At 38.2% G+C, this 15,392-nt stretch overlaps 1 protein-coding gene across 5 annotated transcripts in view; it reads left to right on the top strand.

Annotated features, from left to right (window-relative positions):
* EXOC6 (exocyst complex component 6) overlaps positions 1–15,392 on the top strand; it is a 180,541-nt gene that overhangs the window by 83,944 nt on the left and 81,205 nt on the right. For all 5 annotated transcript variants that reach the window (XM_075130963.1, XM_048857651.2, XM_048857654.2 and 2 more), the window contains exons 15-17: positions 7,186–7,295; positions 12,681–12,792; positions 14,569–14,703. In XM_075130963.1, the coding sequence (XP_074987064.1) occupies positions 7,186–7,295; positions 12,681–12,792; positions 14,569–14,703 (357 nt within the window). The remainder of the gene's footprint in view (positions 1–7,185; positions 7,296–12,680; positions 12,793–14,568; positions 14,704–15,392) is intronic.

Here is a 15,392-nt window from a genome sequence, read left to right as displayed (position 1 = left end):
ACTGTCATACTATGTTTACCTTTTCAAATTGTTTTTTTTTATTACTAATCTTCTGTCAGTTTTCTTAGCTGTGTAATAATAAAGCAATACCAAAATCAGAAACAAATAAATAAAACACAATATCAGCAATATATAGCACACCACATAGGTCTTACATTCAGTCTTATGAATAGTATTTGTCATGACAGACTTAGCCAGTAGGGTGCCTTAATTTTATATTGTATTAAACCACTATAACTATTATTCTATGACTTATACAAATACACAATCTTAGACCATCCACTGTGCACATAAATGAGCCATGAGAATTAAAAAATGAGGACTTTGCCAATGAGGGTAGCTTGTCATTTACTAAAAAGGGAATGCATTCAATGAACCATTAGTTTTCAGTTTGATTTATAACTCAGAAAGGCACTGTCATTTTAAACTGAACAACACTCGGTTTATAGATTTTTCTGTGGACCAAATTTCAGTCTGATATTTAGCTGCAGTCTAGTGTGCTTGAGAATACAGCTGGGAATTGAGAGTTGCTGTTTCTGTTCCCAACTCTGCTATTGGCCTGCTTTGAGGCATTGGGCAAGTCACTTTCACATCTGCATCCATGTGGAGAGTCTGTTTAATGGCATGATAGAACTTGTTTTTTTCAGTTTTCTTTTTTTTTTAATACATGATCATCGGTCAGTGATAGTGTGATGCACAGCACAGTACGGATGTCCCACATTGTGGCCATTTGTTCCACATGTTGGTAGGTTTGATGGCTGAGAGGTATGGTTTGAAGAGTGTTAAGTTAAGTAATCCATCTTTTTTAACATCATACCTATTACATGGTAACACTGATATGTTGTTACCTCAATTTTCTTCTGTGAAGAGACCTGATTACTGTCTTGTGGTAATGCCAGTTATGAATTATCATTGTCTTTGTAGATGGGTTAAATTCTTCAGTCAACAGAAGTCAATGGTCATTGAGAATTCAATTATAATGAATTCCATACAGAAAAGGCTGTTGTTTGGGGTTTAATAGAATTTTTGTTTTCTTTTTATAGTACAAAATAAATGTAAAAAGTTTCAGTGTGATATGTTATTTCTAATAATTACTATGGTTTACAAAGTATGTTTATCATTAATTTGAAATTGTATTATGATATTTAAATGAAATAATATATAAGTATTGGTTGAGATTTGCAAAGCAGCCTAGGGCATGTATGCACAGTAAAATTAATGGAATATTTGTGTTTAAATCCCCTAGGCTGCTTTGCAAATCTCAACCGTTGTATATCATTTGAACCTTTTTTTTAAACTTCCTTGATCTGAGAGCTGCACAATTCTTCTTTAAGTGCTTGTCCATATAAATGTTCCACTCTTGATGCGTACCTGTCTCATGCACATGAGATTGAAGTCTTTGGCCAACAGTGTCTTTTGGAGCCCCATTTGAGCTCTGAGTGTCCTTGTGCTCCTATACCAAGAGCATAAAGGGAAGAGCAGCCCAGCTTCTGCTCACTTCCTTTTCACCACCTGTGGTTCCAAGATGGAGTTACCCAGTGTCCATATGTAGACATGTCCCTTAGCTGTTTACGCTACTCCAGTTTTCTGTAAATATTTGTGTCAGTTTAGGAATAGTTAATTAGAATTATTTTTGATAAATTTTAGTTTGAAGAAGTTTTTATTTTCTTCCCTTACTGGGATCTTCTTCCCAACACTGGGGATTCAGGGCTAACTCAAGTGGTTAACTCACGTCTCTTGATTTTAAGTAATGTCCTTACTACAAGGCAGCAATACCTATACCTGATGGTCTCACCAGGTGCCTTTTTTGTTGTTGGGAATCTCATATCCCCAGTATGTGTTCCATCTGTAAAGCCTTTTCTAAAAGGATTTTGAAAGCTAGGGAGGCTCATGTATAACTGTTTTCATTGGATTGCTCTATGCTACCAACTTAAGATCTGGGTACTGCTGACTCCACTGGACAAATTCCATCTCAGTACAGGAGTGCCTCTGTGAGCATGGGTTCTTGGAGCTCTAAGGCCCCTACTTTGGACTCAATAGGACAGTTAAATCTAAGTCCTCACAAGGAAAGGAGCATCACTCCTTGGGTAAAGAAAAGGCAGGTTTCCTATTAAAATCTTCAGTGAAAAGAGGTCCAAGTCACCTCACAGATCCTATTCCCAAAAGATTCCTCAGCCCAAATTGACTGCTAGCTGGTACTGGACTGCTGGTACCTTATTGGCATGGTACTGGACTGCTGGTACTGTATTGGCATGCTAAATCAGTGGCTACCTTGACACCAAGTAATCCAGCTTTAGCAGTCCCTCTCTTAGACTTGGAATATTAATTTTTCTCATCTTCTGAGTCTCAGCATAGTGGACAGGAATCCCTTACTTTTTTCTCTAGGGCAACTTCCTACAAATTTTATGGGTTGGAAAAGGAATTGAGGGATTCCTTTAGAACCAGATCCATCAGGAGTATAAGGGTAGACCTCCCCTGGTATCCTCCTCTGTGGCCCTTGGGTCTCTAACCATATAACATCCTAAAATGGCCCTATTGGAATCCTTGGGGTTCTTATCACCCAAGACATCATACCTTATTTACCACCACCGACAGGGATATCCTACTCTTGTACTTGTCAGAAACTGCAGTCTTTCCATTAACAGCACATGAATCTGGATGCACAGGGGAAATTTCTGAGGAGAAGCTGCGTCAGACTGGAGATTTAGCTACGTTTGTGGCCATGTCATCATCATTCTTAGGTGAAGCAGTGCTCCCCTGTACACTGTCTCAGCTGGATTTATTTCAAATATTTCATAGATCTACTTAAAAGATAGTGGAAGGGTAGCAGATTGACTACAAATTCCTCTAACAGAGGTATGAAAGTCTTCATGGAAATTGGTGGATTTTCTCCATACAGCTATGCTAGGGCTTGTGGCATTCACCATTAATGAAGCCTTAATTGACCCTCTCAAAATTATGTGGCAGACACCTGCTATGGTCACTATTACCTTAAAAAAGACAGACAAGTTATCAGGTGCCATCTAATGGAGAAGAATATTTCTGTATACAACCAGTACCAGGCTCGGTGGTGGTGGTTGCTGCTAATAAAAAGACCAGAAAACAGCAAAGAAAGAGCCAAAAGAGAGAGAACCAAAACGTCAGTTAATTACAAGAATGTCTCTCTAAGGTATTTCTGTTTGATGTTGACATCTTTTTGCATTCTGCCAAAGTGGTGAGGAGGAACATCTTGGCTCCAAAGATGAGGTTTTCATCTTGAGGTTCAGGTGACCATGGAAGATCTTCCTTTTGAGGGTCTGGATCTTTTCAATTCCAAGAATGATTATGATCTTCATTCCTGTCATCATTTACTCTCTTGGGTACGCCTTTCTGCCCCAAAGAAAAAACAAAGAACACCTTGTTCTTATTCAATACAGAGACCTTCATCTGGCACTTTTTCCAGCAAAGAGCTTCAGAGCCCCCTAATAAGGGTCAGTGTCATCAGAAAAAGAGACCTTCTACCTCAGCTATGTTCTCATCTCAGTCTATTTCTGCACCCAAGCAACCATTTTGATGGGTTGGTCAGGAGTCAGTTCTCAGGATCTAGACTCCTCCTGTCCCCTATTTGGGAATCCTCTCTACTTCTTTGAGGATGCATGGAGCATAACAACAACAGATCATTGGGTCCTAGAAATAGTCTCAGTCAGATACTCCATCCAGTTCCATACTGCTGCTACCACTACCTTCCTCCTAATCTTTCTTCAGGGATTCATCTCACAAGTGGCTGTTGCATCATTAGATGCTTTCAGTTCTGTCTCTTGGAGCATTAGAAGACGTTCTGCCTCAGTACTACGGGAAAAAGTTTTATTCCATCTAGTTCCTGATACCAAAGTAGGGGAAATAATATTCCATTCTGGATTTGAGGATCCTCAACACCTTCATTTACTGCTTCAAATTCAGAATGGTAACCCTAGCATCCATAATTCCGACGCTTGCGAGATGCTTACTTCTATATCACAATACATCTGGTGCACAGGAATATATAAGATTCCAGGTAGGACAAAATAATTATTAATACACGGTCCTCTCCTTTGGCCTCTCTGTAGTGCTGAGGATATCTACCAAAGTCCTAACAGTTGTAACTGCTTACCTAAGAAGGAAAACTATAATGGTCTATCTGTACCTGGATGACTGGCTCATTTGAGGAAAGTTGCTGCACCAGGGGGGAAACCACCATATAGCAGTTTCTTCATCTCTTCCTTACTCTTGGCCTGAGAATCAACAAAGAAAAGTCCAGATCAGCATTACCACAACTAATAGAAATCACAGATGCAATAATAGATTCTCTATAACAGCCAGAGCCAATCTTTTTTGACAAATTCAACACCAGGGCCAATCTTATTACTCCAATATAGTTTAATCCTCACACTACAGTAGGGACTTGGAAACATGGCCTCCTGTATGTTCTTCACACAGCATGCCAGACTGCATCTACACTGCATGCAGGGTTGGCTGAGATCAGTATATGTTCTGCACAGGCATCATTTGGTCATGTCTGTCTCTTCTAGATGCACAAGACATCCTGTTGTCAATGAATCAGTGGAAGGACTCCAAAGAGGTGTGCAAGGGAGTACTCTTCTCATTATCCCTTCCAGCCAAGATCACAGTGATCGATGCTTCTCTTATGGGATGGAGAGTGCATGTGAATGATCACCAGGCACAAGGCATGTGGACTCACGAAGAGATTTGACTGGCTTTAAAAGAGTTAAGAGCTCAGAGCAATTTACAATGCCTGTGCTGTGTTCCTACTATTCATTAAGGGCAGGTTGATTCACATTATGACAGACAACATGACAGCCATGTCACTAGGAAGCAGGGAGGAGCATGATCAATCTCTGTATGTCAGGAAGAAGTTTGACTATGAACCTGGTGTATCTATCACCAGATATCTCTCATGGTGATTCATCTCTTGGGTCTACAGAATGCTCTAGCAGACTTGTTTTTGGTCAGAAAATCAAGGACTCTGTGATTTATATAATCTGGGAATGGGGTCACCCAGCAATAGGTCTGTATGTGGTGCATAAGAACAGGAAATGTCTTATTTTCTGCTCCAAGGAGGTCAATGTCCAGGATCCCTTTCAGATGTATTTCTCATTCCTTAGTTTGTAAATCTCATGTATCCTTTTCTTCCAAACCATCCCCCTGCCCCACCCCAATCCCCAAAGTATTTGGGGAGATCAGATCAGACAGGATGTTGCCAGATTCATCATGATTGCTCCCATCTGACCAAGATATTTTTGGTACCCGGAGTTCGTGCAGTTGTCTATTTATCCTCCAGAGATTCTTCCACTTCTGCCAGACTTGATAGCTCAAAACCAGGGAAATGTCTTGCACCCAAACCCAGTTTCCCTACATCTTTTGGTCTGGCTGCTGGCTGAATATCAGGCATAGAGAGATCATGTTCCTTGGATATACAGAACATTTTAATCCATGGTAGAAAAGACTCCACCAGACAGACCTACACTGCTAAATGGAAAAGATTTTCAATCTGATATGAGCACAGGCAGCTGCACCCTATTGTCATTCAGATCCCTATCATTATTAAACTACTTACTCTTGCTAATAGACTCTGGTTTGGCCATTAGCTTTATTATACTGCATTTAGCAGTAATTTCTACACATCACTCACCTGTCAAAAATTTCACAGTGTTTTCCTCTCCTATTTGTAAAATTTTGACAAAATTTTTACAAGGTCTTACTAGGGTTTTTCCACCAGAAAGAAACCTTCTCCCCAACTTGGGATCTTACCAGGGATTAAGGTGGCCCCAAGTTGAATACAGAACATCCTGTTCCCTATTGTATTTATCTATGAAGACCTCTTTTTTTGGTTTCAATTACATCAGCCAGATGGATTAGGGAGATACAGGCCCTCATGGTGGATCCACGTCGTACTATATTTCACCCAGATAAAGTGTCATTTAAAACCCAAATCCCAAATTCCTGCCCAAGTAGTTACAGACTTGAATATAAATCAAATAATCCACTTTCTGTCATTTTTTCCTAAGTCATACCCGAGTAGGAGAAAAGATAGGCTGCATATTCTAGAGCCCTAGCCTTTTGTTTACAAAGGATGAAATCTTTCAGGGCTTCCCCGTGATTATTCGTGGCATCTGCTGAAAGAACAAAGGGTCAGCCAGTATCAGCTAAAGGTTACCTGGATGGGTTTAGGGTTGCATTAAAGCTTGTTATGACATAACTTGTCTAGATCCTATTGCATTCTACTAGAGTTTGCTTCCTCGCAAAGTGTACCCATTTTAGACAGCTTCAAGACGGCCGCTTGGAGTCTGATTCATACTTTTACAAAACACTTTTCCACTGGAAAGGCATCCAGGTCCGATGCTTCTTTTGCAGACCTGTATTGCAACCCCTCTTTAACTATACTAAGAGAACCTACCTCCTTAGATCAGGTCACCGCTTGTGAGTCACCAAGAGTGGGATGGACATAAATATATGGACAAGCTCTAAAGAAGAAAGAAAAGTTGCTTACCCTACAATAACTGAAGTTCTTTGAGATGTGTTGTCCATATATGTATTTTCCACAGTCCTCCCTTCTTCCCTGCTACTACAGAGTCCTATAATATCTGGATTTTGTGGTGGCAAAGGAATTGAGTGGTGGTTGGGTCACTCCACCCCTTATGCTGTCGATACATGTGTGCAAGGACAACGGATTTGCTGACCAAAAGACTCCTCAGTCAAGTGCCCGAGACACATGTGCACCAAGAGTCAAATATATAGAGAGAACACATTTTGAACAATTCCAGTTACTGTAGGATAAGAAACATTTCAGTTTTCTGTGACTCTTTCTAGTCATTTTCTGGCCTATTTAGACTGAAAGCTCTTTGGGGCAGGTACTATTTTTAGTGTGTGTTTGTCCAGTGGGGTCTCAGTCTTGGCTGGAATTGTTAGGCTTTATTGTAATACAAATAAATAATTTTCTGTTATGTTATAAATTATTTTCGTAAGTGTGATGGTCAGTCTAATACATGCCCATGTTTATATTTGGTGAAAAGCAGAAAGAAAAATAAATAGGATTAAAATATTTAAATTATAGTATTTGGCATTGTTTAGATTGCCTTATGTAATGCGAATATCTAGTTATAATCAAAGTTTGAAATACAATGTAGAATTAATGTTTTGTTTCCATAGCAGTCCTTCCCAAAGAAACTCCCAATGTCTCAATCGGTGCCTCAGATTTATATCCAGGTTAAGGAGTTTATCTATGCAAGCCTTAAATTTTCAGAGTCACTTCACCGCAGGTAAGCATTGATAAAGCGGTATATATATTATCTTGGCACATGCATGTTATTTTTGTTTCATAATTGGAAGATAATGAGCCATACATATAATGTGATCAAATGTAGCACGTGTATATCATATGTGTATGATAGTTTTGCACAGAAAACCGTCTAAAATTTTAGTATCATGTTAGACAGTATTTACTGGTTTGAATTGTATGGAGGTTTACTTCATTTAAAAAAATCATGCAGTAGTTGAAAAAAGTAACCCGGAACTGGATAGTTCAGCAAAAGCCCTATGTTTTGTTAATGCAGATTGGTTTTGCTGGCGTCTACAATATAGCTGTAGAAATTTTACTATGAGAGGGTCAGTGAGAATAAAGAAAACTTAAATAGAGTGCAAGGAGAAAAGGGAAAATGACATATAGATGAATAATTATTATTTGTAAAAGTTTTGTTCTAGTTAATTCATGGAAGTCCTATGGCCTGCGTTATACAGGAGGTCAAACTAGATGACAAAAGTGGTCCTTCTGGTTTTATAATCAATGAATCTCTGAGTTAAATGCCAGCCACCTGCATCACTGGGTGGGGGAACTTGATGGGGCCAGCGGTGAAAGGGGGACAGCCAATCGCCTGTTTAGAGGGTCAGGAACAGTTTTTTTTCTTCCATGAGCAGAGGACACAGTAAGTTGAGCAGGAACATACTTAATGCCTTACTGAGATACTGGGGTGGAGTTGTTTGTTTATCACAACTTGCAGGCTGTTTTCAGTGCAGTTAAGAGAATAAAATGAACGTTCCCAGAGGTAACAGACCTGGGATTTTGGTGCTGGGCCTTGAGCTCATGTGATAGGGTGAAACCTTGTGACTTTGCGGACCAAGGTCCTCTCCCAGCTGCACCCTCTGTCCCCTTCATGCGGGAGGGGAAGAGGTAGGACTCAGACAGAGATGACTCCTGTGTGGGGTAGGCTGAGGAAAGCCTACCCAGCATTATAGGTTATATGGTAAGGACTGAAGCCCTGTAACCCTGGCACCAGTTACGGGTTATGAGGTAAGGAGCCGTGTAACACAAGAACTAGAGGTCACCAAATGAAATTAATAGGCAGCAGGTTTAAAATAAACAAAAGGAAATATTTCTTCACATAATGTACGGTCAAACTTTGCCAGAGGGTGTTGTGAAGGCCAAGACTATAACAGGATTCAAAAAAGAACTAGATAATTTCATGGAGGATAGGTCCATTAATGGCTATTAGAGAGGATGGGCAGGGATGGTGTCCCTAGCCTCTGTTTGCCAGAAGCTGGGAACAGGTGACAGGGGATGGATCACTTGATGATTACGTATTCTGTTCTTTTTCTCTGAAGCACCTGGCATTGGCCATTACTGGAAGACAGGATACTGGGCTAGATGCACCTTTGGTCTGACCCAGTAGTGTCATTCTTATGTTCTTAACTCAGGCTCTGGAACCAATTAAATGCCTGGTCTAGGAGACTATAAGTGCTGGGTGGGTAGTGCCCCTCCCCTGTGTTAAAGTTTAATAAAAGTTGCATCCTGACACTTAATTTCATGCATGTGTCTGTCCTCATTTTGTCTCTGTGTCCACATTAACATGATGCATTCTGTAAAACCACAGAATACTCGTATGCTTATTTATATACTTCTTTCTTCCACCTTGCCTGATGTTTATTTTCCCCAGTCATTCTGCCTTTGTCTTAGTTTACTTAGACTGTGAGTGCTTTGGGGCAAGAAACATACCTTTACTTCCTATACAAAGCACTGTGCACACTAATGGTGCAATATGCAAGTATAAAATAATAATGTGGTCTCCCATCCCTACATTGGACCAGAATTCTTGAATGTATGTCAAATTGTACGTACTTTGAAGATTCTCTTTGAAGTCACTTAGAGAGGGAGAGATTCTGATAAAACGAAATTAAATATAAACTAAAAAGAAACCTCTACAAAATGACTTCCTTTCATGGAAAATATTTCAACACTTCCATTCTCCCGCCTGCTACCCTCCCAGAAAAGCCCAGCTTGGTTTTAATTACATAAAATAACATTTGTAGATTAGTCTTGAAGGCTCAAATTTGCTATTCACAGCTGGTCATCACTTTTGCACTGTTAACAAATGTAAATGACTCTCCTTTCACACGTTCTTAATTGATACTGTTTATAATTTACACGTACTAATGAGTGCCTGTTGACCCCCATATCTAAACAGTGACTCATTAAACACACAAATTACTCTTTCCTAACCGCTATGTTAACAAACCTCCAAGAGCTAAAAATAACAGATTTGTGCATCAGTGTTGAAATTCAGTTAGCGGTACTGGGTAATTGGGTGGGTGAATGGGGTGTTTTGTGAGACAGATCATGGAACACTCATTTTTTGTAAATTCAAATCAGAACTGTTTTCTTGTCATGCCAATCTTTATAAGCATTGCCAAATTGTAAACAGATACACAGCCTGGATATTTGTCAGATAAATACTGTTTGCAGTGTTGTAGCCTTGTTGGTCCCAGATATGAGACACACAACGTGGGTGAGGTAATATCTTTCAAAAGTTTGTCTCTTTCACCAACAGAATTTGGTCCAGTAAAAGATATTACCTCTCCCACCTTGTGTCTCTCAAAGGTGTTTTCTCTTTCTGTTCCACAAATGTGGGGTGTGTGTGTATATCTGTATGTACAGATGTTTATTTATATTTATACTATACATACTGGTTTCAGAGTAGCAGCCATGTTAGTCTGCGTTCGCAAATAAATTGGTTAGTCTCTAAGGTGCCACAAGTACTCCTTTTCTTTTTACTATAAGTACTGTGTATGCTTTTCGTGAAATAGCAGGATCTTATCTTTTCCCAGGTTGATCTCTAAATCCATTGTATTGTGCAGCATGTTTGTAGTAAATCTGAATTCTTTTGGGAACTGTGCTGAGTGGGTGACAGTGCAGCCAGGTCATTGGCCTGTAAGCCGGCATTTTATCTGTGTCTCATTTATTTGGAGCACTGGTTTGGGGACTTTGTTCTACTACTGTTGCTAGCTGATTAATGAGTATGTTAAAAAAGTTAGGACTCAGGTTAAGTTACAGGTCACTATGAGTGGAATTGGGACTCTGAGTCTTCCTTGAATTACCATTCCTCAACTCTGGTTTTTAGCCTTCCAAGACTAAGGAAAAATGGGCTTAATTTCAAGGTATAATTATAGGTATAATGTCATTGTCGTTATATCAACACCTCTTTATACCATATGAAAATGTGGATTTCAAGGATTTTGTTATGTGAGACGATGGGCGATTCATTTATTAAAGACTCAGTTTTGCTTTTAAGTGTTTTGCATGATGTATTTCTTAAGAGTAGTGTCAGTGTGTTGTACAAATTTAATCAGAAAATGGAAACTGCAATTTTCTGGAGATATAACCACTGTTAATTTTGTTCCCATTCACATTTGATATGTTGAAAAATAAGTATTTAAAGCTGTCTTGAAAGCCAGCCACAGGTTATTGCCAGTTGGAAGAATTTGCTTGAAATCAAAGGATGCAAAGTCTATGTGGCTGATTAGAGATGAAATACTCAGATTTGGGGAGAGGATGCTGGCTAACATTCATTTGTAGTTTTTGAACTTGAATTCTAGAAACCTTCATACTTAATTTTACCGATTTTGGTGTAATAAAGAGGTATTGAAATTCTATTTGTATCTTTCAGACAAATGTAAAGTTTTGCAATTGTTTGTTTTTATGCTCTTTTATGATAACTCTTAGAGTGTATGGCTAGCAAAGGATGAAATGGATTACCTTCAAATTATTATTTGCATTTTGAAATTATATATTCTATTAAGAATTCCTAGATCTAATATATGAGACTTACATATTTCTGAAAAACCTCATGAGGGAAGAGAGAATATTTAATCTGCAGTGCAAGCCTGAGCAACATGAGTTAGTTAATAGAAAATGGAAAAAAATCTATAACTTGGAAAAATCCATTGGATCTGTGAGAGGTTAAAAAAATTAAGGAAAGTGATTAACATTTAAAATGTGCAGTGATTGGCCTGTAAATTAGGGATGTCCAAAATATGGCTGTGGCTTGAATCCAAATCTTGAAGTTCTTAAATCCAGTTTGTCTGCTAAATACTTCAGTTTGTAGCTGCTCCCTGATAAATTACAAATAATAATCCCTAGAAGAAGAACTGGAACAAATTGATTATTTAAAAAGCAACAAGTCACTAGGCCCAAATGGTGTAAATCTAGGAGTGCTGAGGAGCTCAAGTATGAAGTGGTTGAACTGCTGGCAAAAATATGCAATCCCTCATTAAAAACAGCTACTATGCTCCCCTACAATCTCCAGTACATGTAGTGGCCTTGATTATCTTTGTGTGTGTGTGTGTGTGTGTGGTGTTAAATGTTGGAATTAGAGGGAATGTTTTATTCATTGCAGCAGTGATATTGGGGAGGAGGCACCCCTCTGAAGCCCAAAAAAGAAAGAAAGGTAGAAAGAAAGAGGTCTTCCTTGTGATTGGCTGGTTACAGAACTCCCAACCAGTCACTTCAGATTGGAAGCAGGCTAATGTCCTAATATCTGATTCTATTGAAAAGGGTGTGAAAGGCATACTTTTGTCCTTGCTGTGTATCAGAAGGGGACAGATTAGTCACTTTAATTATACTGAAGCTGGTTAAATTTTTTTAACTACTTAACCAAGTCAGTAGACAGATATTATTTCTGCAACATGTATAGATGTTTCCTGATTCCCACTTGCCTTCTGATCACCACATAAAGATAATATGTGACAATGAGGAGCCACTAGACTTCTTCACTTCCACCAATGGCATTTTAATGGGGAGACTGACAGGTTACTAGTTAATGTGATTACATGGCCTGAACATCTGATACCACAAAATACTAGAATAACCCAGTCAATGCCTTTCCCTAAGTGGTTGTGAAGCACTGTTGGTGCAAGCTCAGAAATTCATATAGCATAAGTGCAGTGAGTGTTTGAGTAATTTTGATCCTGGAATTTGTGTGTAAGGATTTTAAATCCATCTAATTCAAAGGATATCATTCTGGTATATGTTGAATATTAAACTGTGGCACAGACATGAGTTGGTAAAGGAGAAGATAAGTAGGGCAGGAGGAAAACAACGGAGAATGGAGGAAAAGCCTGAAACAATGAAAGGGCAGTAGATGTTGATGCCATTTAAATGGACTAAGTGTCCAAACATGAGAAAGAAGCTGACAGGCAGAGATGAGGAAGAGTCAAAGACAACCTTGGAGCCACCATAGCAGAGAGGGTTAGTTAATGTTTGTAGACCATGTTGAAGATGCTAAGCATGTGAAGATGTAAAGGTGCTATGTATTTCAATTAAACTATTGTAATGTTAGTATAGGTTTAACTGTATTCAAAACTTTGTTTTTCAGTTCAACAGAAATAGACGATATGCTTAGAAAATCTACAAATTTGCTGCTAACAAGAACTTTAAGTAGTTGTTTACAAAATCTCATCAAAAAGCCACACATAGGTTTAACAGAGGTAAGTTACGAAATACATAGCGCAAGGATTTTTTTTTATATAAGGGACAATTACTGCTAAACATGTTTTCATAAATCTAGTTATATTGTAGTACTAAGCTTTATATCAGGTTAACAAATGTAATAATTTGTTTGGTTTTAAACCGCAAGAAACACTTTTATATATAAATTCAAGAAATAGAAAAGGAGGATGATGTATAGATGTATATTGCCATATGAAAATGACAAAGCTATAGAGTGTTGGATCTAATGAAATATATGTTTATATGTGGATACGTATTGAAGGAAGGGTTGCACTGGAAGAGTCCTGTTCAATAAGACATAGGTGTTCAAGGAATGAGTTAAGGGCTCCTGCCTCATTGCACGTTATTCAGTGCAGAGTATTCTTCTGCTGTGTACAAATAGAAGAATGTGGTGGAATTTCTTTCTTCATATTTTTAAAAAGAGGAAATAATACACACACACACACACACACATACACACACACACACACACACCTGCAAAGTGAAGCAATCAGTTCAAGAAACAACAAAGTTAAGAGTCCCTACACCACTTGTCCTCCTTTTGTGTGTGCATAGCAATAAAATATTTTATTGCATGATCACATACTGTTTTTTCCACAGGACTGCAGCTTCATTCAGTGTGTGTATTGGACTGAAAACGAGACAGGTTTGGAAAGTGAGTTAGTGCTTGTGTACGTGGCAAGTTAGCGTGCAGCAAGCAAGGGGGTGACTACAAAGTTCTTTGGCTAGCTATTCGCTAATATCCCATGTGGGGTGTACTCTAGGATTTTCATTCTGCTGTGTCAGTGACCACATGGGAAGTTAGTGCACAGAAAGCTGGTGTGCTGTAGATCACATCCTGACTTGCGGAGCACTAACTCACTGTGCAGGTGAGCTCTTAGTCTGGTGTCTCATTCCCTGCATTATATACTGTGCTATGGTGGCAGCACGGGTCCACTGAAAGCTGATGAATGATATTGCAGTTAAAGGAACTGGGTTGAGGCCATGAGATCTAGGTTCTAGTCTATAATCTCTCTGTGCCTTAGTTGTACATCTGTAAAATAGGGTACTTCCTGAACACTCAGGGATGGTGTGAAGATAAAATCTTTATTGTATGTGAGGTGCTTAGTTGCTAAAATGATTAGGGGCCATAGAAAAGACTATAAAGAGAGAGAAGAATCCTTTATATTGGGTAGGGTTTGGCTGCCATCCAGTAATGAGGCATTGGGCCACACCCTGTACAGTGATGGTTTAAGAAATGTTGAAATGCTGTTTCATCCACTAAGCCCTGTCTGTTTTGGGTATTGAACAAGGACCTGGGTCCAGCAGAAAAAGAGTATGTCATATAATACTGGGTCATAGTTTATACACAAGGGTGCAATCTTAATTTTGAAATTTTCTAACTTTTGACTTTCACTTTGTCACCTTAACATTTAATGTAATGCAGAGATTTTTCTGGTATGGAATTATTAATTTGGCTATGGTGATCTTTTTTTAATGGTAACTGTCTTACAATATAAAATGGAATTTCTTTTTAATGAATTGATGGTTATAATTTTTGTTTTTAAATTTTTGACTGTTTGTATGTACGCTGTAGTCTGACTTGTAAGCAATATTTGCATTCTGTCTTTAAAATTGGCAGTTATTCAGTTGTATCCTGTAATACTATAATTGTCTACTAGCAATGCAGTGGCTGAAAGCAATAACTCTTAAAAAAAAATCAGGTGATATTTGTTGATGCAAGGGCATTTTACTGGATTTTTGGTATTTTGTAGCTGGTGCAAATCATCATAAACACAACACACCTGGAACAAGCCTGTAAATACCTTGAGGACTTCATAACTAACATTACAAATATTTCCCAAGAGACTGTTCACACTGCAAGACTGTATGGTCTTTCCACTTTTAAGGTATGTAATATGTCACCATTTAAATTATGAAGTCTAAAGATCTTTGTATTAAAATCACCATACATTAACTGTAAATAAGAAAAATAAATGAGGGCCCAGAGGGTTCTTACATGTTTTTACATTAACAGTTTCCTAAATGTTGAAAATTAAAGATAAATTATCAGTATTAACAATGAACAGGCAAATGTAGTTTTTCTTTTATGGCATTTTAAATATTAATAGGACATGAAAATGTGTTTGTATGTACATCGAAAGAGCAAACTCTTGCAGATACCCCAAGACTAAGGCATGAACTAATTTGTGGTTTTATTATTTACCATATTGTAAACTTTAATAGATTGTACTTCTTATACTGTAAAATGTTTAGTTTCAGAACAATATCAAACAAACAATAGGTTTGCTCAAAAGGTGTGTGTGTACATATATATATAAAGGTTTGCCTTTTTCTGCTGTAATAGTAGTACTTCGTGATATATTTTCAAGCATTCTCACTTAGTAACGTCAAAGAAACAGAATTTAAAAAGTGAAACTGTTGTTGTATAATTACATTTAAACCTGAGAATGAAAACATGATTCTGATATTGCACTGCTAGAAAACACATTGTTTTGAAGGCTCTTAGGCAACAGCAAGACAGAATGCAGAACTTCACTTACAAAGTTTAGAAATGGTTTATAAAGCAATAATAGTT

This window comes from Caretta caretta, chromosome 7 (genome assembly GCF_965140235.1).
Source record: "Caretta caretta isolate rCarCar2 chromosome 7, rCarCar1.hap1, whole genome shotgun sequence".
Taxonomy (NCBI): Eukaryota; Metazoa; Chordata; order Testudines; family Cheloniidae; genus Caretta; species Caretta caretta.
The sequence above is the reverse complement of the archived record's forward strand: the minus strand, read 5'-3'. Positions and strand labels throughout refer to the sequence as shown.